Raw genomic sequence first — 26,869 nt, 5'->3', positions numbered from 1 at the left:
TGGCTCCTATTCATGAATAAAACTGTGGCCCGTAATCTCGGCCAACACACACACACACACATTTATACAGCACACACACACACACACACACACACACACACACACACACACACACACACACACACACACCAGACGCACGCTCACACACGCACAGGATGGAAGTATAATACAAGTCTTTATTTTGTTCGGGCTGATTGATGGAAAGCTTTAAAACGTTCTCAGTTGTGTTTTAAAGACAGAACCCGGTGTAACCGTTTTCCTTTAAGGATCATTTGTTTGACACTTCACCAAGACAGGAAATAACTTGAATTTACATCAAAATATTACAGATTTCTTAATTATGACAGGTCTGAAAAATAAAGGCTTTCGGTTTAGCCATTAAAAATGTGCAATTTACAAAGTGTTCATACAAAACGTATGTATTTATGTATAATACGTGTGTGTTATTCCACTTTTATCAGACATCTATACCGACGTGTACTGTTCTGTACAATGAAAAGCATTTAAGTCCCTATCCTGGTGATGTGACAGGTGAGTAGCTGCTTTGTAAATAAACATATAGATGTCTTGTTTCTTCAAACCATCCCTAAATGGACCACATGGAGCACCCCGAGGTCTTCATCGTCCTGAGAGAGAGGGAAAAGCCGAGTGCAATGATTCATGAACACGAAGAACAGAGTCTAACAGGGAATATGCAGAAATCTTTGCGTTCAGTGTGAGATGGACTTGTAAGTGTAAAGCATTTGGGGTTCAGTGTCTTGGCCAGGGACACTTTGACATGTGGACCTGGAGGAGCCGGGGATCGAACCACGAACAGGACGACCCGCTCTCCCTCTGAGCCACAGCCACCCCAGGACTGTTCAAGACCTTTTTCCAGACCTTTTAAACCTCATTGTTTTCTTTCTGTTCTGTGAAGTTCTTTCAAAGCCCTTGGTGTATGAAAAGTGTGTTACACATAAAGTTGCCTTGACTTTTAATGACTTTTTACGACATACTATGACTTTTCGATATTCTATACTATGACTTTTTATGACTTTTCGATATTCTATACTATGACTTTTTATGACTTTTCGATATTCTATACTATGACTTTTTACGACTTTTTCGACAAACTAAACTAGGAATTTTTATGACTTTTTCGACAAACTATGCTAGGAATTTTTATGACTTTTTACGACTTTTTCGACAAACTAAACTAGGAATTTTTATGACTTTTTACGACTTTTTCGACAAACTATACTAGGAATTTTTATGGCTTTTTACGACTTTTTCGACAAACTATACTAGGACTTTTTATGACTTTACGACTTTTTCGACATACTATACTGGGAATTTTTATGACTTTTTATGACTTTTTAGACAAACTATACTGGGAATTTTTATGACGTTTTAGACAAACTATACTAGGACTGTATGACTTTTTAGACAAACTATACTAGGAATTTTTATGACTTTTTGCGACTTTTTCGACAAACTATACTAGGAATTTTTATGACTTCTTACGACTTTTCCGACAAACTATACTAGGAATTTTTATGACTTTTTACGACTTTTTCGACATACTATACTGGGAATTTTTATGACTTTTTAGACAAACTATACTAGGAATTGTTATGACTTCTTACGACTTTTTCGACAAACTATACTAGGACTGTATGACTTTTTCGACAAACTATACTAGGAATTTTTATGACTTTTTACGACTTTTTTGACAAACTATACTAGGAATTTTATGACTTTTTACGACTTTTCCGATAAACTATACTAGGAATTTTATGACTTTTTCGACAAACTATACTAGGAATTTTTATGACTTTTTAGGACTTTTTTGACAAACTATACGAGGAATTTTTATGACTTTTTACGACTTTTTCAACAAACTACTAGGAATTTTATGACTTATTACGACTTTTTTGACAAACTATACTAGGAATTTTTATGACTTTTTACGACTTTTTCGACAAACTATACTAGGAATTTTTATGACTTTTTACGACTTTTTCGACAAACTATACTAGGAATTTTATGACTTTTTACGACTTTTTCGACAAACTATACTAGGAATTTTTTACTTTTTACGACTTTTTCAACAAACTATACTAGGAATTTTTATGACTTTTTACGACTTTTTCAACAAACTACTAGGAATTTTTATGACTTTTTCGACAAACTATACTAGGAATTTTTATGACTTTTTATGACTTTTTCGACAAACCATACTAGGACTTTTTATGACTTTTTACGACTTTTTCGACATACTATACTGGGAATTTTTATGACTTTTAGACAAACTATACTGGGAATTTTTATGACGTTTTAGACATACTATACTAGGACTGTATGACTTTTTCGACAAACTATACTAGGAATTTTTACGACTTTTTACGACTTTTTCGACAAACTATACTAGGAATTTTTATGACTTCTTATGACTTTTTCGACAAACTATACTAGGAATTTTTATGACTTTTTACGACTTTTTTGACAAACTATACTAGGAATTTTATGACTTTTTACGACTTTTCCGATAAACTATACTAGGAATTTTATGACTTTTTCGACAAACTATACTAGGAATTTTTATGACTTTTTAGGACTTTTTTGACAAACTATACGAGGAATTTTTATGACTTTTTACCACTTTTTCAACAAACTACTAGGAATTTTATGACTTATTACGACTTTTTTGACAAACTATACTAGGAATTTTTATGACTTTTTACAACTTTTTCGACAAACTATACTAGGAATTTTTATGACTTTTTACGACTTTTTCGACAAACTATACTAGGAATTTTATGACTTTTTACGACTTTTTCGACAAACTATACTAGGAATTTTTTACTTTTTACGACTTTTTCAACAAACTATACTAGGAATTTTTATGACTTTTTACGACTTTTTCAACAAACTACTAGGAATTTTTATGACTTTTTCGACAAACTATACTAGGAATTTTTATGACTTTTTATGACTTTTTCGACAAACCATACTAGGACTTTTTATGACTTTTTACGACTTTTTCGACATACTATACTGGGAATTTTTATGACTTTTAGACAAACTATACTGGGAATTTTTATGACGTTTTAGACATACTATACTAGGACTGTATGACTTTTTCGACAAACTATACTAGGAATTTTTATGACTTTTTACGACTTTTTCGACAAACTATACTAGGAATTTTTATGACTTCTTATGACTTTTTCGACAAACTATACTAGGAATTTTTATGACTTTTTACGACTTTTTCGACAAACTATACTAGGAATTTTATGACTTTTCACGACTTTTTTGACAAACCATACTAGGAATTTTTATGACTTTTTACGACTTTTTTGACAAACTATACGAGGAATTTTTATGACTTTTTACGACTTTTTCAACAAACTATACATGAATTTTATGACATTTTACGACTTTTTCGACAAACTATACTAGGACTTTTTACGACTTTTTTGACAAACTATACCAGGAATTTTTATGACTTTTTACGACTTTTTCGACAAACTATACTAGGAATTTTTATGACTTTTTACGACTTTTTCGACAAACTATACTAGGAATTTTTATGACTTTTTACGACTTTTTCGACAAACTATACTAGGAATTTTTTATGACTTTTTACGACTTTTTCGACAAACTATACTAGGAATTTTTGACTTTTTACGACTTTTTCGACAAACTATACTAGGAATTTTTATGACTTTTTACGACATATGTGATATCACATAGATATCATTTTGTGTAGCATCATTTTCTACTGTCCTCACGTTGGGAGGGGACCCACTGTTCTGTGCTAAATTGCTATTACCTAACATTACCATGTTCACTATTAGATCAGAACGTATAATATGATTCTAGATAACTTGATAACTTTTCACAGGCTTGCGAATTCTTTCAACAGAAATAAAAAAATAAAATAAAAAACTGAGAGCAATCAACTCACATTCCTGCCGCCTCTGTCACTGTCACTGCTTCCTGCACAACAAAACGAAACGACAGCAGATATAAGAGGATGTGAGACGTTTCTGGGAACCAGCCGTGACACTTTAAACAAGTACAACGACCAAAACATTAGACATGCATAATCACACACGACAGCCCTACAGCACATAAACACAGACACGCAGACACACACACTCACAGCTGAATGCCTGAGCAGGTTACATGCTCGCTCAGTAGGTCGGACATGTCGCCTTTTCTGGGTTTTAACGAATGTAAACCGTTGTCACTCATGTCGATCTCTCTGGCTCTGAGCGCTGAGGATATGATTGACATTAAAACCCTGCTGCGCCTTATACAGATATTTAAAACGATGATGCTAATTCCCTCCAACAGCCTACAGTCCGGATTATCGAACGACAGAGCGATTTGATCGTGAAACAATTGCTAATCACCTGAAAAATGGAATTATTAAAATTGAGAGAGCAGGAAGGAGGAGAGGAGGAAGTGGAGAAGAAGCAGTGATGTTTTCTTAACGGGTGTTTTTCCAGAATGACCAGTTACTCGTCTCAGACGTGTGAGGCTGAGAAGAGCATTCAGGCTACGATTAGAGAATAAAACAGGCTGAATATCACAGGGGAACTGATGCAGAGCTTAAAAACGTGGCCCTGAAACTGACGACGTGTTGACCGTGATGAGATTTAACGTAATGGTCCGACTCGTTCTGTCAGCTGTTACTGAGGACGGGCTGAACAGGCTCGTCGTAGGTAGAGTTAAGAGCAACATTTAGGCTTATTTTGTTTAAAATCAAATCAAAGAGAGTGTAAATGTTTCATTAATTCAAAGTGTATCCATTTGGAAGGAGTGTGAGTGTTTAAAGTCGGTGTTTTAGCATCAATTTGTGTCAAAATTGGTCAGATTTGTTATGTTCTTCTGCTTTTACGCTATGAAGTAACCACCAAAGATGCACTTTTTCCCACCAAATCAAATCTTTTTTTAATTTCAAATTGCATGAAATGAAAAAATGTGTAAAAAAAATAAAGATTTTAATGCCCTAAAGTTACAAACGCAACAATTATTAATTATTTAACAAGGTAGAAAACATATTTTGCAATGCTGTTAAAGTTGCAATCTCCAAGATCTCCGTCGACGATAAACATTTGTCTTGTTTATCGTCGATTCTGAAGCAGCAGCGGATAAATCTTCAGGTTTAAAGCTGCTCATTTACATTCTTGTGATTCTTTAATGGACGGTAGATAGGTGCTCGATTAGATAACTCTTCCCAGAGATACAGGTGCTTAAAGTATGACTGACAGACAGACAGACAGACACACACACCTGTTTGTCTTAGTGTCCTGAACACATTCGGGTTCACAGTCACATGTAAACTCTCTGCCTGCGGTCTCCTCTGATTGGCTCTTTCATCAGCACTGAGGAACAAAACCAAAAAGAACAATACGGTTAAAATACAGAATATAATAAATGCTTTTATTTTGAAATGTCGAAACCTTTTTGCTGTGCTAACTCCCCCTCAATCTACCTCATCTAAATTCTAACCTAGTTCCTGCGTTTTCCAGAATAAGAGACAAAATGGGTGTTAAAAATATAATAACAATAACAAATGACTTTCCATGTAAGTAAGTGTACCTGAAAAAGCATCACTTTTGCTGCTGTGGGCGGAGGATTTGAATTGTCCAACTCTTGTTCTTCATCATTGATTTACATGCATGAAATAATTAGTCCACTGTTATTGAGCATCATGTTCTTCCCTTGTTAAATGAAAGAAAACTGAACTGTTGTCTCTCTGCATCAGTATCATCAACGCAACTGTGCGGCAATCGTCCGCACACTTGCTTTGATGATACTGATGCAGAGAAGGATGTTTCTGCTCCTGCACTGAAAATGACCAGATTTGATTCTTCTCTCTTCTACAGAAAAACATAAAACTGCTTCCATTACAATTTCAGACCATCTTCAGGACACTGACGCCCACCTGTATCAGATGAAACATGTCTGCTAAAACTTCTCTTTTCCCCTGATCTTAAGTCATAAACACAGGAGAGAAAACGATTAAGATCAGACTGAGAAAATGGATCAGGGTACCCGTACATTTGTGTTATTGTTTTTAAGTGAGTTGTCTGTTAAATTTGTTAAACCTGCTTTCGGAGCCTCTTGTTGTATCAAAACTCCAGAGTTGTCTGTTGTTCAAATACACGAGAATCAGAGGATGACTCCACGTTGAGATTTACTCTCTGTCAAGAGGCAGAGGATGACGTTGAAGCATTTAGTCGTATGTTTTATTAAGCAGAGCGATGATCGTCCCAAAGAAGTTCAATAATCTGTCCTGTCCCCAGCAGATGCAGCAGTGACACTGAACTCACAGATTCGTGACATAAATGTCAAATAAATACGTAAAAATTGGAAGTGAATTTAAAAAAGCATCACATTAACTTTGGCCTCCTTGAAGCAACATTAAAAATAGCCTCTATTCTCCTTCCTGCACTGACAGAGGAGTACGTGACGAGTGAGAGGCCAGCAGCCATCAAAGGAACGTTGGGATGCTTCCCAGATTCCCGTCTTGTTCTCCCTCTCTCTCTCTCTCCCTCTCTCTCTCTCTTTCCTCCGAGTGCAGAGTCGGATTTGGGGAATGCAGGAATCGACGAGGAGCCCCCAAACTGCCATTGTGCTCGCCTCCCTCTCCTTCTCTGCTCTTTTCTCAGCGAGCCAAACGGGAGAACGCCCGCGCTACAATGCCTCCCCTACTCCATCTCAGCTAAGCTGTCATTGGCTTCACACGGGAAACAATGAAACTTCATCGGAGACCAGATTACAAAAAACAACAAAAAAACGGAGGGGGTTCAATGTAAAAAACTGTTCTAAAGGAGGGGGGGAATAGTGGAATAAAAAAAACAGAAGCTTTTGTCTCTTTCTCTCTGTGGTTATTATCTTTTGGGAGGTGTGGGGATCTGCTTTCTTAGCCTCTGTCACAGTGCAGGGGAAGACCTGGGGTTGTGCGACCGGGCTTTTGGCTGCCAAATCGCCCTAACCCTCTTTAACACTCTTTTTTTCTCCTCTCGCTCCTTTGACTGTTTTTTAAAAAGAGCTTAGGACAGAGCATCTCTCTCTGTCACTTCCCCTCTCTGTCTCTTCCCCTCTCTCTCTCTCTCTCTCTCTCTCTGGACCCAGCTTGTTTAAATTGGCTGATACGAAGGGATTTGGGATGGATGGAGGGGGCTTAGAGAAACGCAGAGTGGCGGGGTTGGAGGTGGGGGAGTGCAGAGAGTCATCAGTGTTACAGTCAAACAGCCATGAAAAGCCTATGAGGATGAAAAGAACAAGAGCGCCTTTTTTATCTAATGCACACAAATCCCATATAAATACTCCAATATGCTAGTTGGGGTATGACAAGGAATGCCCCTCCATCACTCCCCTCCCACCACCCCGTCCCACAATAATAGAGACGTGGATGGCTGTATTTGTATGTATCTGTTTGTGTGCGTGTGTGACAAAGCGAGGGATGCTTTCTTTAGTCACGCCGTTTCAACATGTCATTCACTTAGACGAGTGTATTAAACAATCACTCTGAAACAGGGAGTTTTGTCAGCGCTCCGGAGACTGAACCGTGGTGGAAATGGACTCCGGTGGAGTTTTAAATGTGGCTCAGGGTTTTCGGCGTTGGGATGGCTGGAAGCGTAAGACACCGGAACTGATGTGGCTTTGACATTTGAAATGTCACTGGGAGTGGAGGCTTTTAGGCCGCAGATGGGTCATTTGGCCACAGACGCTCTCATACAATTCATGTGCAGACAAAGACGGATCGCTGAGGGAGAGGAGATGACGAGGACGAGTAAAACAGTGAATCCTCTGCACACAAAATCTGCCCGGGGCTTCATTTAAGGCGAGTTTTATTTAAAGCTGCTACAAAACAATGAACCAAATGACAGCGTGACAAAGTGAAAGGGGTTTGAGCTCGTTGTCATAGCGTTGTTTACGGCTGCAGCAGGCGACGTGATAACATATAGTCTTTGGAAACATCGTGCATCTATTGACTTTTTAAAAAGAAGCGTCTTTTCAACAGTGGAAGTGGAGCTGTAAGCTTTTATCAGCAGCTTAATCATGAAACACTTTTAAAACGTCTTTCTCTCTCTCGCAGACCTGAGTTAAACACACGTAACAGGTCTCGTACCTAAGTACCTGGACTAAGAGAGAGAAGACGTAACTCACTGCGTCGTGGGAGTGTCTGGGCACGAAGGTCCGGCTGCACTTTGGTTCCTCTCAGTCTGTCGGTCCCCGAGGCTCGAACCACACAACAACGCACCGGTTCTGCCGCTCAGAGGATCTTCTGGGACACAAACACAAACACAGAGAGGGAGAAGGATGAGGGAGAGCAGCCGCTTTCTGAGAATAACCTGAATATACAATAAAATCATGACCCAGTTTGTCTACTTGTTACTAGTGTGTAAAATACTAGACACATGTTTGAAAAAGTTAGTATAAAATATTGGAAAGTTATTGAAATAGTTGGATAAAAATACTGAATAAAGGGTCGAAAAAATTAAAAAAATTGGGTAAATGGTTGAAATAGTTAAAAAATATCAGATAAATGGTCGAAATAATAAAATAATTTGGATAAATGGTTGAAACAGTTAAAAAAATTTGGATGAATGATTAAAATAGTTTTAAAAAATTGGATAAATGGTCGAAATAGTTTCAAAAATTGGTTGAAATAGTTTTTAAAAATTGGATAAATGGTCGAAATAGTTAAAAAAAATTGGATAAATGGTCGAAATAGTTTAAAAAAATTGGATAAATGGTCGAAATAGTTTCAAAAATTGGTTGAAATAGTTTTTAAAAATTGGATAAATGGTCGAAATAGTTAAAAAAAATTGGATAAATGGTTGAAATAGTTTTTAAAAATTGGATAAATGGTCCAAATAGTTTTAAAAATTGGTTGAAATAGTTAAAAAAAATTGGATAAATGGTCTAAATAGTTGAAAAAAATTGGATAAATGGTTGAAATAGAAATATAGAAATATTAGATGAATAGTTATGGATATAGAAACATTGAGCTTCTAGTAGAATTAGTGAGCAAATCAACCTAAACCTTTTTTATTTAATATACATAATATAATAATATAACTTTTATATCTATTTCATCGAGCAGGATGAAGGTTGGTTATCACTACATTACGTAGATCACCTGATGAAGGCTGGTGGAAACATTACTAAATTACAGCACTAAAAAAAGACCATATATACTGTATATTATACTGTATATTATCAAATCAAGTCAAGTCAGTTTTATTGTCAATACTTCACATGTGTTATACATACAAAGGAATCGAAACTACGTTCCCCGCTATCCCATTCTAGACATACTGTACATCCAGACAAGACAGAACATGACAACAGTTAAGTGCAAAAACATACAATAAAGTGCAGAAAGCTTAAGGCTTGTTCCATTATACTGTATATTATAATGTATATATGGATGGGTGAGTGTTGGCTTTTGCTAACTTGAACATCACACAAACGCACATTCATGTTTTAGAAAAACACGTCGTGCCAGAAAAGTTTCTGAATTGAGACGTGAAGTTGAAGTGGAGGTTGCGTGTGATCGTAGCTGAGCTGTGAGGCGAACAGCAACACACGTTCCGCCAACACACACTGGAGCTAACAGGCTTTCACCGTAACGACCGAGAAAAGAAGAGAGAGAGAGACAGAGAGAGAGAGAGAGAGAGAGAGAGAGAGAGAGAGAGAGAGAGAGAGAGAGGAGGTGGAGAAGTGGATCTTCAGATAAAGCTCTTGTCTCGTTGCCCGTTGAAAGGCCCTGCAGTCACATCAGCCTTTGTGAGGGGGAAGACAGAACCATCAGGCAAAAACAACTTGGCTTCTCCTCCTGGCAAAGAAAAACACGCTACACCAAAGAAAACGAGATAGAGAGGAAGAGAAAGACACCTTCCCTCGCACTTGTTCGCTACTCTGCCTCTCACAATGCCGTATCTATGCGAATCAACACACTCGTGAGCCAGACAGCTATAAGCGATTTCCAACGCTGTTATAAAAAGGGAGCATCTCTAAGCTGAAATGCGTGTCCTCTATTGTGAGTTTATGTGTGTGTACGAGCGAAGGCAGCATCTCTCTTCGCCAGGGTTTACAATGCATGCACATAAATATGAGAAGAGGTGCATAGAAATGCGGTGGAGTCCAAGACATCCACCTTAAAGAACCGCTCTGGTGCAGAACAAGTGGAAAATCATACAAACCGAAGCAGAGAAACGCACTCTTCTTTCCAATGTTTCTCCTTTCCAACGCAGATCAACTTGTTTCTATGATTTCCTTGAAGTGAGATGAGATAATCCAGGTCGGCCTACATCGGCTGTTTTCACTGCTGCTCCTCAAGAAAACACTTTACACTTTATTACAGGTGTTAAACAGTGTCGGACCCCCCCCTGTTTCTCCATAGATGTTATCAGGATATCTTCGGATGAGACCCGGGATCTGTAGCGTGATGTCTGACACACCAGCCGGACTCACAAGGTTGAGTAGTAGCAACTCACTTCTACCGTAATGCCTTGTGGCCGGGCAGGCGGAGATGATGTCCAGGAGAAACAGGAAAGGTAGCAAAAATAGCCATATGACGCAAAAAAAGATCCATGTCACTTCAGTCACAGCTAAGTCACTTGGGATCTTATTATCCCAGACACAACAGACGTAAAACAATAGAACACAATTAAAACATTAACAGCCAAACTTTTCCTGCCGGTCGCAGCGTGTGCATGCGCCCGATCTGTCATCATGCCAGCAGATTTCCCTATTCCTGAAGACCAGAACTTAAACTCAATGATATCAGATTAAAGGAAAAGTGTAATATTCTGAATAGTTTGCCGTCTGTACGCTAAATATAAAACTATATTCAGCATCTGGCTCAGTTAGCTGAGCTTTAAGACTGAAACCAGCTAGTGTGGCTCTGTCCAAAGGTAACAAAATCCATCTATAGTCACCTTTAAAGTTCAATAATGAATACATTCTATCACTGTGTTGAATTTGCATGAAAACGACAATTCGCTGGTGTTTGTTGGTGAAAATTAGGGCGCACTCACACCGCCCATTCGTACCGTGCCGTACCTGTGCTTTAGGGTAATTGCCCCCCCCCCACCTCTGACTTCTTTCCCACTTGTACTCACATTACTTGAGATGCTTCTTATACGTCATTCGCCCTCAGAGATTTTGTTTTGTTTCTGTTTTTGAACGTTTCATCTGACCAGATCTGCAGCAAACACTTCAACCTCCGCATCAGACCACCGAGAACTGTCCGTTGAACAGACGCATATAAATAGTCTTAATACTCGTGCACATACAGGTGCGCATGCTCGTGGCGGTAGATCTGCATCCGTGCTTTACTAAAGCCCACCTCTATTAACCGGGTCGCGGCCAGCAAGCGTGCCTGGGCGCGGTACAGTTGTCCTCACACTGGTTGAACGAACTAGACTTTTGCCGTGTTCTCATTCCCCACTCGCTCACTTTTTGACATTCACACTTTAAAACACAGAAAACAAAAACGATTACTTAGGTTTTAGGCATCAAAACTACACTGTGGTTTGGGTAAAATGAAGTCTGTTATGTCTTGAAGTTTCACTTTCACAAGCGATTGGTCTCCACGGAGAAATTCCGGTGTGTGTGTGACCCATAGACTGTAAATAAAGATGGAGGACGCAGCTCCACTTCCTCCCACTGCACAAAAGTGAAGCCAACGTTTCCCCTGTTTTTACAGCATCATTAAATCAAAACATATCACACGACTGATGCTTGAACAAACATCAGTGTGAACTAGCTTAAAAAAGATTTAGATTAAGATTTTAGCGATTTTAAGGAGGACAATATACCTCACAACTAAAAAGACGACTAACCAGCAAAGCAAAACAAAACTAGAGGCGTCAAAGACTTTTCAGATCAACGCTCCTGTGGTTGGCAGAAACATACAATGACAACGTTTATCCACATCTGGCTCAAAGAACCCAAAACATCCACAGTCCTCCAACTCTAACAGGCCAGGTGGGATACATAATCCCTCCAGTGTGCGCTCCGTGTGCCCTGGGGTCTCCTCCCAGTCGGACATGCCTGGAATACCTCCACAGGGAAGTATCGTCCTGATCAGATACCTGAATCACCTTAAACACGCTCATTTCAATGCAAAAGGCGTCGGAGAGCGTCTCCGAGCTTCCACCTGCATCTGAACCGCTCACTCTCCATTAAAGATGCACGTAAATGTCTAAGTGAAGGGGGTTATGGGTCACTGTTTAACATGCAACACCTCGCAAATGTCTCAAAACGTTTTGTGCAGAGAAAAGGTGCTGGAGTTGGTTGCTCCAACTCCAAAAACAGGTATAAACAGTATAAACAGTATAAAAGCAAAGAAACAACAATGTAAGCATCTCTAAACAACCTTTGTTTATCCAGAAGCCTCTTTAAAAAGATATAAGGCTGTGTTAGTGCAGACTTTTCACTGTTTCACTCTGTGCACTGACTTTTTCTGTTTTTATTTGGGTTTCTATTGGAAGAGTCATCGGGGTCCCTTTGGTATTGTGTGTGCTGTCATTTGTTTATTGGTAAAAAAATTAATTCAGACCTCTGTGCATGTTCTTCGTGCAGCACCTAGAGGCACGTTTCAGCTTTTAAGCAGGGGATTTTGAACATTTTGAACATTTTCTTGTGAGGTAATCTTACCATACGAGCTATTTTACTGCCTTAAACTGTTGAAGCTGAACTGAAACATAGTCCTGTTATATCACCGCACCAGCAGAATCATTTAGAAACTATTCCCCGTTTGTAGAAAACGTGAATAAACATTTTCACCCACAAAATAAAACCAAAAAAAAATCAGTGGCCACAATAATCAGGCTGTCATTTAGGGTGCACTCACACTGTCCATCCGTACCGTGCCCAAACAGGTTCTACGGGTAAAGTCTAGTTCGTTTGACCAGTGTGAGTGCAACCGTACCGCGCCTAGGTGCATCACGCTTGCCGGGCACAGACCGTTTGGAAGAGGTGGGCTTTTGTAAAACACGTTTGCTCATGTAGGAGCACGAGCGTGCGCATGTGTACGAGCACAAGTCCTACAGTGATTCTGACGTCATTTTATGTGCGCCTGTTGGGACATAGAAAAAAAGAAGGACGGATGTGCGAAAAATTTGAAACAATGGCGGCGAAAGGTTCACGTTGGTGTGATGCGGAGGTGGAGTGTTTACTGCAGATTTGGTCGATGAAAAGATTCAAAAACAGTCGACAAGACGCACAAAAACTCTGAGGTCTACGGAAAGATTTGTAAACAAAGCGACGCATCGCGAAGACGTCATCAATGCGTGTGACGTGTTACGGCGTGATGATGTATAGGCAGCAAGAAGCATTCGGCCCAGGTAGTGTGAGTACAAACGGGCCTGGAGGGGGGGAGAGGGAGGGGGGACAAGTACCCTTAAGTACAGGGCAGCAGCACAGTACGGACGGACAGTGTGAGTGCGACCTTGGTGTTCGTTCAGTGGGAGTGTCCCATACGAACCTGGTGATGAGAATATGTTGCGATATTAAGTGTGTGTAAACCTCACAACTAACATCACTTTCGACACAGGATTATTACGTACTTGGAGTAATTTTCTTGTGGTAAAAGTGCAGGTTTTGAAGGAGTCAGTAAAAACACTTAAGTTTTAACAATATTACAGTCATTAATTGCTCTTGAGGCCCTGAAGTACAGTGCTGCAGGCTTTAACGTACACTGGTGAAAGATATCTCCACATCTAGTTGAAGAGTTTAAACTGTACAGACGTCCTTTGTGTGTGTGTGTACAGTAAATGTGTGTATTTGCCTTCGTAACAAGAAGTTGAAGTGATGCAGGTCATCCACTTGTTTGTACAGGGAGACGTTGAACACCTGCTTTACATTAACAAAACAGGCTGCGTTCAAAATTTCTGTTTAACGACTGATAATTAAAAAATGGTCGGTGCAGTTCAGGTTTACGAGCGCGTCACGCCCAACTGCACACATACTGTACACATATTTACACAAACACATATGTTTCCGAGGGCTGTTTTGAATTTGCGCTGTAGTGTGTGACTATGGCTGAGAATAAACAAATGTCAGTCATGTGTGTGTGTGTGTGTGCGTGTGTGTGTGCAAACAGAAACATATTTAGTCTGCGCCAAAGGATCCTGTAGCTGCAGCGTGGGAACTTGTGTTTGAAAGTCATGTGTGCAGTCTGTTGTGTATTGTTGTAGTTTACATTAAAAGACTGACTGACTAATGCACGAATGTATATGAAGCATTTTACTCTTGTAGCCGGTCGAGTGGCATCGTGTATTTGTTCGATTAGCGTGAGCGCTGTGTCGTCGATCTGGGCACTTGAAACGGTGGTCCCGAGTACGGTTCATGTGCCCACGGGTCCGGTTCATGTGCCCACGGGTCCGGTTCATATGCCCACGGGTGCGGTTCACATCAGGTGTGAAAAACAGCTGTGATAAAAGACGTAAGTGGATTGATATTTAACGCGAAAAGCAGGTCTCGTCCTTTGAACTGAATGCAAATGATTAGTACGGTTACAAAAGTCCCAGCAATCACACTTGATTAGATCAATTGTGGCTAAAATGGCCGGTGCAGATCTGTGGCTGACGGCCGAGAGTATGTCCGAGCCTCCCCGAGGGGTGAACCGGGACTCCAGTTATCGAGCATCGGCTAACGATCATAAAAAAGTCCAAATTAACATCCGTAATTGTAAGATGATTAAGGAAAGAATAAAATATTCTGCATTCTGTGTGTGAAATAAAGGGAGCTAAAAACATCTCACTATTTTCTTTTTACTATTCTTTATTCATTAATTTTTTCTTACTTTATTCACTCCCTTCACTATAGACACGAAAGTTTCAGTGCCAACTCTCTTGTTTTGTCTTTTAACTTCCTGTCTGCACAGGAAGTGGGGATGTGTTGCTGCTTGTCAGCTGACACCTGCTGTTTGTCGTCTTCTTGTTCTGACATTTTAGCAAATATCTGATCTTATAATATAACGTACGTTGTTTGGGAGGTAAACATAGGCCACTATTTCTGTAGCGACTTTATATAAATCAAATGCAACACAATGTACGCTAGATGTACGCCCGTTGCACGGCCGTTGTACGCCCGTTGTACGCCTGTTGTACGCCCGTTGTACACCAGTTGTACGGCCGTTGTACGCCTGTTGTACGCCCGTTGTACACCAGTTGTACGCCCGTTGTACGCCCGTTGTACGCCAGTTGTACGCCCGTTGTACGCCCGTTGTACGCCCGTTGTACGCTATTTAATTGCGTCGGTAACTTTGCACCAAAGAGCATCTTCCAACGTCTGCGGTGTTATCAGGTTTGTTTTCAGCTTTGAGAAATGCAAAGAAGACTGTGTGAAATGATCAGGAATTTTTGTTTACTTTAGCTTTGTTTTAACAACATCAACCTGAAGTTGAAGGACGAGTAAAGGAACGTTAAAAAAAAAAAATGGCGAGCTGAATATGATTAATACTCTTCGTTTAATTTTCCAATGTCAGATTCAGATTTCTTAATTTACTCTTGACAACATTTATTCAGATAAAACAAAACAAAGCAGTGGTACAGAGGTAAACAGCCCGAAGGCATCTTAAAAATGAAACGCGCAGTAACTCGCCACTTCCAGTCATTTCATGGAGTGGAGGCGGCAGACGGGAGGCAGTTCTGATCACAGCAGGAGGTCGACGCCCACGTGAACGAACCCAGACGGCCCCCCGAGTTCACCGAGCTGAACTTCGGGCGGTAACCGTTTTTTAAAGACGCTTCGCTTTTTTGGGAATCGCTCTTAAAAGGAGGTGGTCGTCAGGGCGGTTGACGCACAGCGGTGTCACCAAATCTATGTTTCATTCTTGGTTAAAAGAATGAGACAACAAGTTTAAACAAGTATTTTGGAAGATATTTCTCTCCACAATATTTTTTTATATTCATATAAAACATCTATTCATCCCCCATGCAGCTGCTATTATATTCCTTTATCTCTATCTCTTATCCCGTAACGCATTCATATTATTCTTTCTTTTCTTCTTCATTAATTGATTTCAACTTCTTTCTTTCCTAATTTCTACTTTTATCTTTATCTTATTTTTCCTCCCTCTATTTCTTTCTTTCCTCTTTTCTTCCTGCCATCATCCCTCCTTTCCTATTCCCTCTCTTCTCTTCCCCTGTCCCTTCCTCCCTCTTTCTCTGCAGCGCTGTTGTCCAAGGATAGGACATGCTGCAGGTGATGGAGGTAAATCATCTAGGACATAATTAAGAGGCTTATGAGGAGGAGTGAACGTGTTATGCATCACATTAGAAAAAATAAAAGTGCACGCAAACAGGCCTCATAGTTACACAAACGCTCATTTTCATTCACAGACAAAACACACTCAGCCTGAGGAGTCTGACCTTATACAGTGAAGTTAAATACCTCTCTCGCCTCATTTGGTTGTCTGTTAGTACACACACATATATATATATACAAACACACACACACACACACACACACACACACACACACACACACACACACACACACACACACACACACACACACACACACACACACACACACACACACACACACACACACACACACACACACACACACACACACACACACACACACACACACACACACACACACACACACACACACACACACACAAACACACGAACATTGCCTTCCAGTGTGTTTTAAGCACCAATGAAGGACTCATCAGACATGTTCATCTAGTTCCCTCACAAATTTGAATGTTTTCTGCTTACCCGTTGGCCCTTGAAGCCTCTGTGAGGAATTGTGTGTGTGTGTGTGTGTGTGTGTGTGTGTGTGTGTGTGTGTGTGTGTGTGTGTGTGTGTGTGTGTATGTGTATAATCAGGAACTCGGCTTGATCCCCTCTGGTATGTGCTTTCGGGAGTGTTTGTCAAAGAGCAGCAGCACAGCCTGAAGTAACGACAAAAAAAAAAAAGGGCCTTCGCTGGTTTTCCTCATTTTGCTTTTAACTCCAAAACAACATCGGCGTGATGTATTTAATTAGCCTGATATCAAAAAATGTGTTTTTCCGCATTTCACACTTTAGATCGCCGCACTTTTTATTTAATTTGGGGGCTAAAAAAACTGCAACAACATAAGGAACCTTAAGGTGCAAATGCTGCTCGTGATTCTGTTGAATTTGTACACTTTCTATTTAATTCTACAAACTTTGTCCCACTTTTAATCTTTACTATAGATGATATCATCTTTGACTATTCCCCCGTCAGACAAGATCTGGTTTAATTCTCCTTTGTGTTGTTAAACGAGGGCGAGAGCCTGAGAAAATAACCTGGTGTTAGACATCAGAGGAGTGTGTCAGAGTGGGTGAGTTACCGAGGTTATCGGGGGTCCGCCTCCCTATTTCAGATGGGAGGAGAAATAACGAGTCACATTTGGTGTCTTTTTTTTTTTTGGTCAGACATTATGATTATTTTCTTACCTTTGCTCGCGACGGTCTGGGCCTCGATTTCATTAGCTTTCCTCTTGGCCACCTCCGCAAGCACCACCTCGCCCTTATCGCTGGCGACATAATGGAGGTCCTTTGAAGGAAATGCAAGAAAGAAAGAAACACGAGCGTTAATCTAAAATGAATCTAGGCTCCGATGACAATGGGTTTTTTTTTTGGGGGGGGGGGAGTGGTGTTTTGGCGGGAGAAGGAAGGAACAGATGAAATGACAGGAAAAAAAAATGAGTCCTTTGAAGCCCAACATCAGAAAAGAGCACTGGTTGGATGAAATGCCGGTTCCTCCAAAAACTTTGAAATCAGCCTCCTCCCCACCTCACACCCTCGTCTCTGTGGGCTTTTTTTTTTTTGAACTAGGGAGGATGTTATCTGTCACATTTCAAAAGTGGGAGAGCAGGCGAGGGACTGTTCACCTTTTCAGCATCGCTGGTATTCTCTCTTTGCAGAGAAACATATCCAGCCGAGCGCATTACTATATCAGCCCGCGACAATATTGGAAACAGCGTGTATCCTCTGTATCTCTCTGTTTGAGCCTTGCGGGGCCATAAAGGGAGATAATATTGCTAAATGATGTCTGAGGGTGGCTGATTTAATGCTCAATGCTGCCGTATATTCATTAATAACCACACTGCATCAGACAGCTGTTCCTGTTTTAAACGTGCTCTGGACTAAAAGTAACACCGAGGTCAATTCATCTGTTTAAATACCTGAAAAACAGGAATGAATTCTCAAAATGGAGTTTTAATAAATAAGTTTAAATTCAACTCTTAATTATACTTTGTATTAACTCTACAAAGGTTTTATATGCATGTATGTAGTGGGTTCAACCTGGAACAGTGACTAAATTAAAGCTACTGAAAATGAGTTTGCATAATAAAAATGATTAGAAAATAAGAGTTTTCTGATACATTTTGAACAAAATCATAATGTATTATGACGCAAAAGTGAAGGGCTGCAACTAACGATGATTTGCATTTTTCATTATTTTCCATTTTCATCGTTTGGTCAATAAAATGTCTGAAAATAGTGAGAAAATCTCCTTTGCGGATTTTCAAACTCTAAGGTGATAATGTCTTAAAATGTCTTGTTTTGTCCAAAAACCCAAAGAAATTCTGTTTTAATATTTTATAAAACAAATAAAAAGGAGGAAATCTTCATATTTGAGAGGCTGAAAACAGAAGTTTTTGCACGACAGTTTACTTTAACGCTTAATCGATTATAAAAATAGCTGCCGATTATTTTTCTGTCGCTCGATTAATCATTACAGCTCTATAAAAGATTTATTTTATTTAAAAAAAGAGTATCCTGACATGAATCAGAGGACATAAAGAGTTCAGGGCTTGTGCTCGACTGAGCGATGATCTAAACTGTGACCGGCAACAGTTACAACACATTTCTCCATCGAAGAAGCAAAGTGCAGCGGCAGCGTAGCGGTATAAAACTTGGTCTCGTGTCAGAAAGGTCACTGATTTGAATCCCATGAACGACTGTGAAGTAAATGAAAAACACACCGTTAACAACAATCAGCATGTTGCCCCAGTTGCTCCAGTGGAGCCCGTCGATAACCAGAAGGGACGGCTGACAATGTGCTGGTCCGATCCCAGACGCTAAAGACGGATAATGGAGGAAGGAAATGTGTATACATGATGTGGAGAACGCGTAGACAAAAAAATACAGTGTTAAAAAAAAGACTTGAAGAAGAACAGTGAACCTCTTAAAGTGATTGAACAGAGAGTGAATCACACCCTCATCCTGGCACCCAACGAGGGGCTGCTCAGGGTCGCAGGGTTTCCTCAGGGCGATTGCAGGGCCCGAGGGCCCATCAAAGACTACAGCGTGTTAAGGAAAGTCTTCCGCCTCAGCGACATCACAGGACATCAGTGCCGTGACTCAGGGCTCGCCATGGATAACCCTCAGCTGGCTAAAGCCAACCCCCAGCTGAGCCTGCACCCGGCCCTAATACCCCCATATTGTAACCCCGCTTTTGTACCCCTGGAGGAAAAAAAAAAAAAAAAAGAAGAAGAAGAAGGGGGTGCTGGTTTCCAAAAGAGGTGGGGAGCAGAGAGGGATTGAGGCAAAGGGGAAGAGGGGGAGTATAAGAGAATGAGAGCGAGAGAGGTGCTGAAATTGAAGAGTATGAATGGGAACAGATTGGGTAATTATAGTGTGGTGCCTGCCCTCTGTGGCGCGGAGTTAGGAGGAAATGTGAAAATGGCCGAAGACAAAATGGCCTCAAAAGAAGCTAAATCGGCTCCCAGGACCGAGGTTTGGCTAATTCAGCCGCTGTGAACGAGGACACGGCCTCTCAATTAGATATGAGTGAGGCTTCCTAATTGATAACAAACAGAGCAGCAGAAGATTAAAGACGGGCGAGCAGGAGAGGAGGCATTACAGTGAAATGATAGTGAGGTGAGTGTGTGTGTGTGTGTGTGTGTGTGTGTGTGTGAACAAGACATAAAAGACGGGAAGAATGCAAAACTCACAACAAGGGATTTTATAGGAGAGAGAGAGAGAGAAGCAGGGAGAGAGAGAGAGAGATTGTGTGACAGACAGAACAGAACAATATGAACATTTGATGCCGGGGCGCTTTATTCCAGCTTAGCTCCTCATAATACTGTCTGAATGTGGAGAGAGGGGCCCAGAGAAAGAATAAACGAATGAACAAACGAGAAACGAGAGAGACAAACTGAGCACTGAGAGAGAGAGAGAGAGAGAGAGAGAGAGAGGGAGAGAGAGAGAGAGGAGTATCAGCCCGACTAAGAAGGGATAACAATAATACTGCATATAAAACCATCAGATATTACACCTCTTATTCCCAGACGCTCAAACGCGACACTAATCTTATTTATATAAGAGCTTTAGGGGTTGCGGTGCCCGATAAAGAGGGGCGTTTTAGTGGGCCATTTTTGGGGGAGAAGAGGGGAGGTGGTGGTGGTGGTGGACACTAAGAGCCAGATATTGACTGATATTTTGGGTTACCTCCAAATAAACGAGGGATTAGGTTAACTGGCGCACAGCAGCGCTCACGACACATTAATAGACGGGATCATGTCTGAATGTTTGCGGTCTGAGGGCTACTGTCAAACACGATCGATGGGAAGTACAAACGTGAACATTCAGGGTGGATTTGTAGCTTTTTTTTCAGGCATTAAGTGCAAAGAATAAACGTTTTATTGACGTGCGGACCTTCTGCAGAGTTTGACCTTTTCTGTTTAACCTGTAATTTCACTTGTTGCATTTGCTGTAGAGAGGCGGAGGTGCAGGAACAGCGATGGCAGCAAAATCACTGGTTAAATCACAATATTGTCTATTGGGTCTAATTTCTGTTGAAATCACTCCCTATTTTCAATGCAATGCACAATTTTTCCTTCCTTTCGTAAGATATTGTACAAAATTTTGTGCAGAACATTTTGTACGATATCAAACGTTTTCTCAACAGCAGGTTCGTACGATATCGAAGGAGAAGATGAGCACAAAAAATCGTATGAATGACTGGACGAATGAATGAATGAATTACTGGAAGTTGTCGGTGTCCGTTATGTTTAAGCACCCAAACTACCATCACGTGACCGGTTTTGTCCAATAAAAGGTGACGGTTACGGGTTTGGCATGAAAAGCACTGGAGAAGGTTTTGTGTCTTGAGATCCACCGCCCCAACCTGCCTCCTTCAGCGGAGATTCACTGTCTGATAATACATCTCCTGCTTCAATGTGTGGAATACACACAAAATAAATATGTGGAAATGCGCGAATTACTGCACATTACTTTTCATTGTTAAGTACCAAAAATGCTTGAGAACAGTCTGTGAGAATACACTGACGTTAATGTGTTCCCAGTGTTTGAAACAGCACCTGTGAGCTCAAGGAGCGTCATGCTTTTGACCCACGAGGCTTCCCAGTGCAGCAACCCGTGAGCGCCGTGTGTTTTACAAGTTGGGATGAGAACGGATTGATGTATTTCTTCATGTGTGATTGTAAAAATATCAGCTCTAGAGAGAAGCTTTCCCTCTGTGATTCGGAGGGACGGACATCAAATCAAGAAGAATTACACCAAATGTTTTTTCCTGTGCTGAGATGTTTTAGGGTGGATTTTCCCCTCTGCCAAAACACACGCAGTTAAACCAAATATTGTCAAGGAGACCGGACACAAATCCACAAAGGCAGCAAACATGAAAACACACATTCGCTAATCAACACGAGGCGTAATCCCTGGACATGAGCACATTTGCAGAACCTGCGCACACACGTGTTTTCTGACACACCTGTTATCCAGGAGCCCTGTGTTTGACTAACACTTCTATCAGATAGGTGTTAAGGACTTAACGTTTTAATAACGCTAATTACTCATCTGAGCGACAACAATGAGCTTATTGCCGAAAGACGTGCGATACCACCTCCTCCTCCTCTTCCTCCTCCTCGTCCTCCTCCTCCTTCTGCAGCGCCGCCAAGCCCGGCGTCAGATAGAGGAGGAAGATAGGAGGTGAACCCAGCAGACGCAGCTCGCCTTACTGCTAGCGTATCTAACAAGAAACAGTACAAGCTCTCATTGGGGAACAAAAGAGCCGGCACCAGATTGGGCTATCGCACGATTTGATTTAATTAACAAGCTACATCAAGACCCAAGAAGAAGAAGAAGAAGAAGAGGAGAAAGGGGAGGGAGGTGGAGAAAAAAAACAACTTGTCGTCGGCTTGACTTGGCTGATGAATGACCTAATTGGTTACATTATCAACTCATTATCAAAGGCTAATTAGGGAGCTACAGAGCAGCGCCAATTATGAAAAAAAAAATGCAAACGACTCAGTAACCCCCTGCTACTTCCTCTACATACATCCCCCAACCTCCACCACCTCCACCAAAACACCCCCCCCCCCCCCCCCCCCCACCACCGATTCCTCCTCCCCCTCAATTTAGCCTGACACTAAAGTGTTTCATTTTAACAAAAGCTTTCTTTTTTTTAAAGAAAAGGCCTTGGAGGGCCTCTATTGTTATCTGGGAAACAATGGTGCTTGAAGGGAAGGGGGTCTGGTGCTGACAGAGGGGGGTGTATCATGCTGGGTGAGGCCGCGCATGTTATCTGTGTGTGTGTGAGCATTTTATCAGGTCGACGGTGCGTTGTTGAGTTCTGCAGGCAGGTTTGGGAGTTTAGAGAGAGTTGGCCGAAGGTGGGGGTTGCCCTCGTGGACCTCATCTCAATCAGCTGACCAGCAGGTTAAAGCAACAACACAACCTAATTAGAGCGGAGAGGACAGAGCGAGGGGTGAAATGTCAACGTCCTATTTTTCTTCCTCTTTTCTCTTTATCGCTCTTTTCAGACGATGAGTCGCTGCTCTCTTGGTCGCTGAGGAAGAAGGTGCTGCTCTTAGTGAGCGGGAATTAACTTTGTTACGGATCCAGGATGAGTAGAGTAGGGAAACTAGAGCCTCTCCGCCACATCGGTATCTGTCGGCATTTACGTACGAGTTTTCAGCTGTGAAAACTTTTTCTACTAAACATAAAATGCAGAAAACGATGCTTGGGCGGATTTTGAGACACTGCTTTTTAATTTATTTGAATTTATTCTTCATTTAAATGGTCAGCAGTTGACTGACACTGAACATGACGTTTATTTAGCTATTTATTTTATTTGTATTAATTAATTTAAATGGTCAAAAATTGCGTGATAGTGAACATGACGTTTATTGAGCTATTTATTTTATTTTTTATTATTTATTTAAATGGTCAACAATTGAGTGACACTGAATATGATGTTTAGTTAGCTATTTATTTTATTTTTATATATTTTTTATATGGTCAACAATTAGATAATACTGAATATGATGTTTATTTAGCTATTTATTTTATTTTTTATTATTTATTTAAATGGTCAACAATTGCATGATAGTGAACATGGTGTTTATTTAGCATTTTTTTAAATTTGTGTTAATTTCTAGAATTGTATGACAGTGTTCACAGGAACCATGCCCATTTTTAAATAACAAAGCAGTTTTAAATTCATATAATACTTCATTTGTATACATTTCCTACTCGACAACTCAGGTTCACGAATCGTTATTCTTGCTGTAACCCCTGAATGTGATACATGTATAATAAAATGTTAATTATTCTTTAATAAAGTTATTTATTTAGGAAAGCAGCTTTCTGAGCACATTTGCAGTCATATTCGTGCAAAATCCACAAAGAAAAGGTTTATTTTCATTCCAGCTCAAACATTCACTATATCGCCACCATATCGGTACATTTTCAGTACAGTAGCTACTTTTCCTTGGGTCTACTTTCATAAAGGTTGAAGCTAATCATAAATGCTTATTAGTCTATTATACAGTCTCCGTTTATGCTTGATTTTGGGCGTTATCAACAACGCAGAGCAAAACGCTTCTCGACAAAACTGGACCGACCAACAACCAATTACAGCAAAAACAAATGCACTGCTCTCTCTGTGGGAAAGAATGGCGGTTGGGTCACAAACTCTTATTTTAAGGCTAAGCGTTAACTAAAATGTGTTTCAGAAAACATTTTATGCAACACAGAAACAGAGTATCAAGTCATATGTGATCAGAGGTGTCTACTTTGACAGTTAACACTGAGCGGACGTGCGGACTGGACGGTGACGATGAGATAAACAGCTGTGATTGGTCCGCACAATCTCAAGCTGCTGAAAATCTGTCTGAATGGGAGAGGGGCCAGACATATCTGCTAGATCGTCTGATTTCCAGGCTATGAAGATAGAGGATTCACAGGATCCATGTGGCTGTCAGGTGTAGTTTTGAGGATGGGGGGATCACATATCTCTCAGATTGAAGTGAAATGGACGAGTGAATCTGCGCGATAATTGGAGGTTTTGTAGTTTTGGGGTCACGCAGCCTGAAGAACCACTGGACAGCGACGCACCCGTTGTGGATAACATCACAGCAACTTCACACAATCAGGCTTGAAGATCAAGTGCTGCAGTGATCCAAATGATTCCTGTTGATCTTCAGCCTTTATGTGAAAAATCTGTGCTCCGGGAGCAGAGGAAGAGTCCGAACCCACAATTTGAGATGTTGCCTTCAGGCGGTAGGTTCAGGAAGCCAAATTTCATTGCATTACATTGTGACTTCATTATTTATCATCTGGGTTGGTTGTACCTGGTTTTTATTTTAAAGAACGACCGTCTCACACACAGCATGTGAATATAAGCACGTGCACAGGTGTATGTATGATTCTATATTGCGCAGAGGCTTGGACCCTAACACAAATGTCCCTGCATATATACATAATAAATATAAATTATATCTAATCTCATGAGTACCCTTCTTTAATTGACTGTGTCTAAAATGGTGGCTTATGATTTGGGGGATCCTTTTCTTATCATCAAGGAACAAAGTAGATTCCCATACACAAGTATCAGCTCTGCTTTGATTTATTAAAAGTCGACGTTACGTCACAAGGACCTTTCTTTTCTACTTTTTCCTGTTGTCATACACACACACACACACGCACGCACACACACACATGCGCAAACTTATGGAAAACACAATGAAAACAATATGAAAAAGTAATACTTCTATCTAAATGTGTCATTTGCACTTCATGTCTTATTCCATGGTCAATAACTTGGCAACAAATTTTGGATATGGGCTGCTATGATATGATATGCTTCAAATCCACTATCTCGATATCGATACATCACCATGTTCTCTTGTATTTAAATAAATAAACAGTCTTTATGAAATAACCACATGTAAAGCCTATTTTTGTGGATTAAATACTTCACAAATTGCGAGTATTTCCTCATTTAAGGAACTTAAATGCTTTATTTCACATCAGATCTGCTTTGAAACATTGTGCCTGTTATTATCAGTTTAGACGACGCTGTTGTGTCACGATATCTCAATGTGAGATTTTTATCACGTTGAATAATGCCCTAATGTGAGGGGTTATGTTTTGATAATTGTTCCTGACATATTATTCTTTCCCTGTTAATATTTCTGAAAATAAAATAAAAAAAGAAGGAACCAAAATATTTAGCGCAAGAACAAATGTGTCATGAATTAAGTTTTAGGAAGACTTAATAATTAACACACAGTTAAGACAAGGATGTTGAGAAGCCCGCATGCAGACAGCACATGCATATGAACATATAATAATATAATAATCATTGTATTATTATAATTACATTGAATTATTAGCAGATATGATTCAACCTCCACGTCTGTACACATCCTGTTTCCTTCTTCCCCTCCTCAATCATCTCTCCACACCTCCACAGTGACAGAAATACTGTGTTTCCTTTCTCTCTTTCTTTGCGTCCGTCATATAGCTTTCCATCCACACCACTACCCCCCCTCCCCTCCTCTCCCCTCTTCCCCTCTCTTCCTCCCTCCCTCCCTTCCTCTCCTCCCTTTGCGCTCTTTCAAGGTCCACAGGCTCGACTCCACCTTTTCAATTCGGCTTCCCAGCAGCACTACTTAGTGGGGAGGTAATTGGAACCAGTGCTATCAGTGTGATTGAGGGAGCAAGTGTGTGTGAGTGTGCGTCTGTGTGTGTGTGTGTGTGTGTATGGGGGTCTGTATTAATGTCTAGGGTGTTGGTGAAGCATGGAGCAAAAGGGGGGCCCCATGAAAAAGGGGGTCAAACACATAGAAGAGCATTTCAGCGTGGAGTGGAAGAAAGAGCGAGTTAGAGGGAAGATGAGAGCAGAGGAAAAGGCCGAGCCGAGGCCATGGAGGTTGTGAAAAGATAGGGGCCCATACTGAGATCACACCTGCTCTCTGACATGCAACACACACACTCTCTCACACACACACACACACACTCTGATGTGGCTTACAAATCATGTGCAAATTAACAAGTACAACAGTCACTGAACAATTAAAATGGGTAACAGAGGCTGGAGTACACTTACACCTTTATTTCCTGTGCGTGTCTTTACTGTCGATAGATGCCACAAGAACCTCTTTAATAAAAGAACAACGTCTTATATTAAGTCCGTCTTGATCTGCATGAGTTCTGGAGCTGAGGTGAAGCATATTCTTAAAACGTTGTGACAAAAATATTATATAGTTTCCACAAAATATGAACGGAGGAGTGTTGAAGAGTGTGTTTACAGTTTATGATTAATTTCAAGGCTTCAAGTGAAATGTAATGCGACATTTAAGACCTTTTACCACCACATGACTGAAACAGAGAATGAGTTTGGTTTTATCATCCTGTCTGTGAGGATATAAGATGTGTACTTTGTTTGTGCACCGTGATTTGTTTTGGTTGGAAGACTATGAAAAATTTAAAGCGTCACCCAAATGATGAGTAAATATCGCTGTAACAAAGTTCAGCTGCTGTTTCTTTTGTCATTGCCATAGAAACAATATCGAAAAATATACACAATAGACATTTTTATATCGTTTAAC

General features: G+C 40.4%; 1 protein-coding gene across 1 annotated transcript in view; it reads right to left on the bottom strand.

The window, feature by feature from the left end:
- Positions 1-280: 280 nt before the first annotated feature.
- Positions 281-26,869, bottom strand: part of wdpcp (WD repeat containing planar cell polarity effector) — a gene marked incomplete at its 5' end in the record, with an annotated part of 63,563 nt that continues 36,974 nt past the window's right edge. The window contains 5 exon segments of the mRNA XM_083923379.1: positions 281-626; positions 3,953-3,984; positions 5,287-5,378; positions 8,173-8,290; positions 17,460-17,559. Coding sequence (XP_083779505.1) covers positions 576-626; positions 3,953-3,984; positions 5,287-5,378; positions 8,173-8,290; positions 17,460-17,559 — 393 coding nt within the window. The 3' untranslated portion in view covers positions 281-575.

The sequence above is a fragment of the Echiichthys vipera genome (genome assembly GCF_963691815.1).
Source record: "Echiichthys vipera genome assembly, chromosome: 11".
NCBI classification, from domain to species: domain Eukaryota; kingdom Metazoa; phylum Chordata; class Actinopteri; order Perciformes; family Trachinidae; genus Echiichthys; species Echiichthys vipera.
This window is presented reverse-complemented; position numbering and strand designations above follow the sequence as displayed.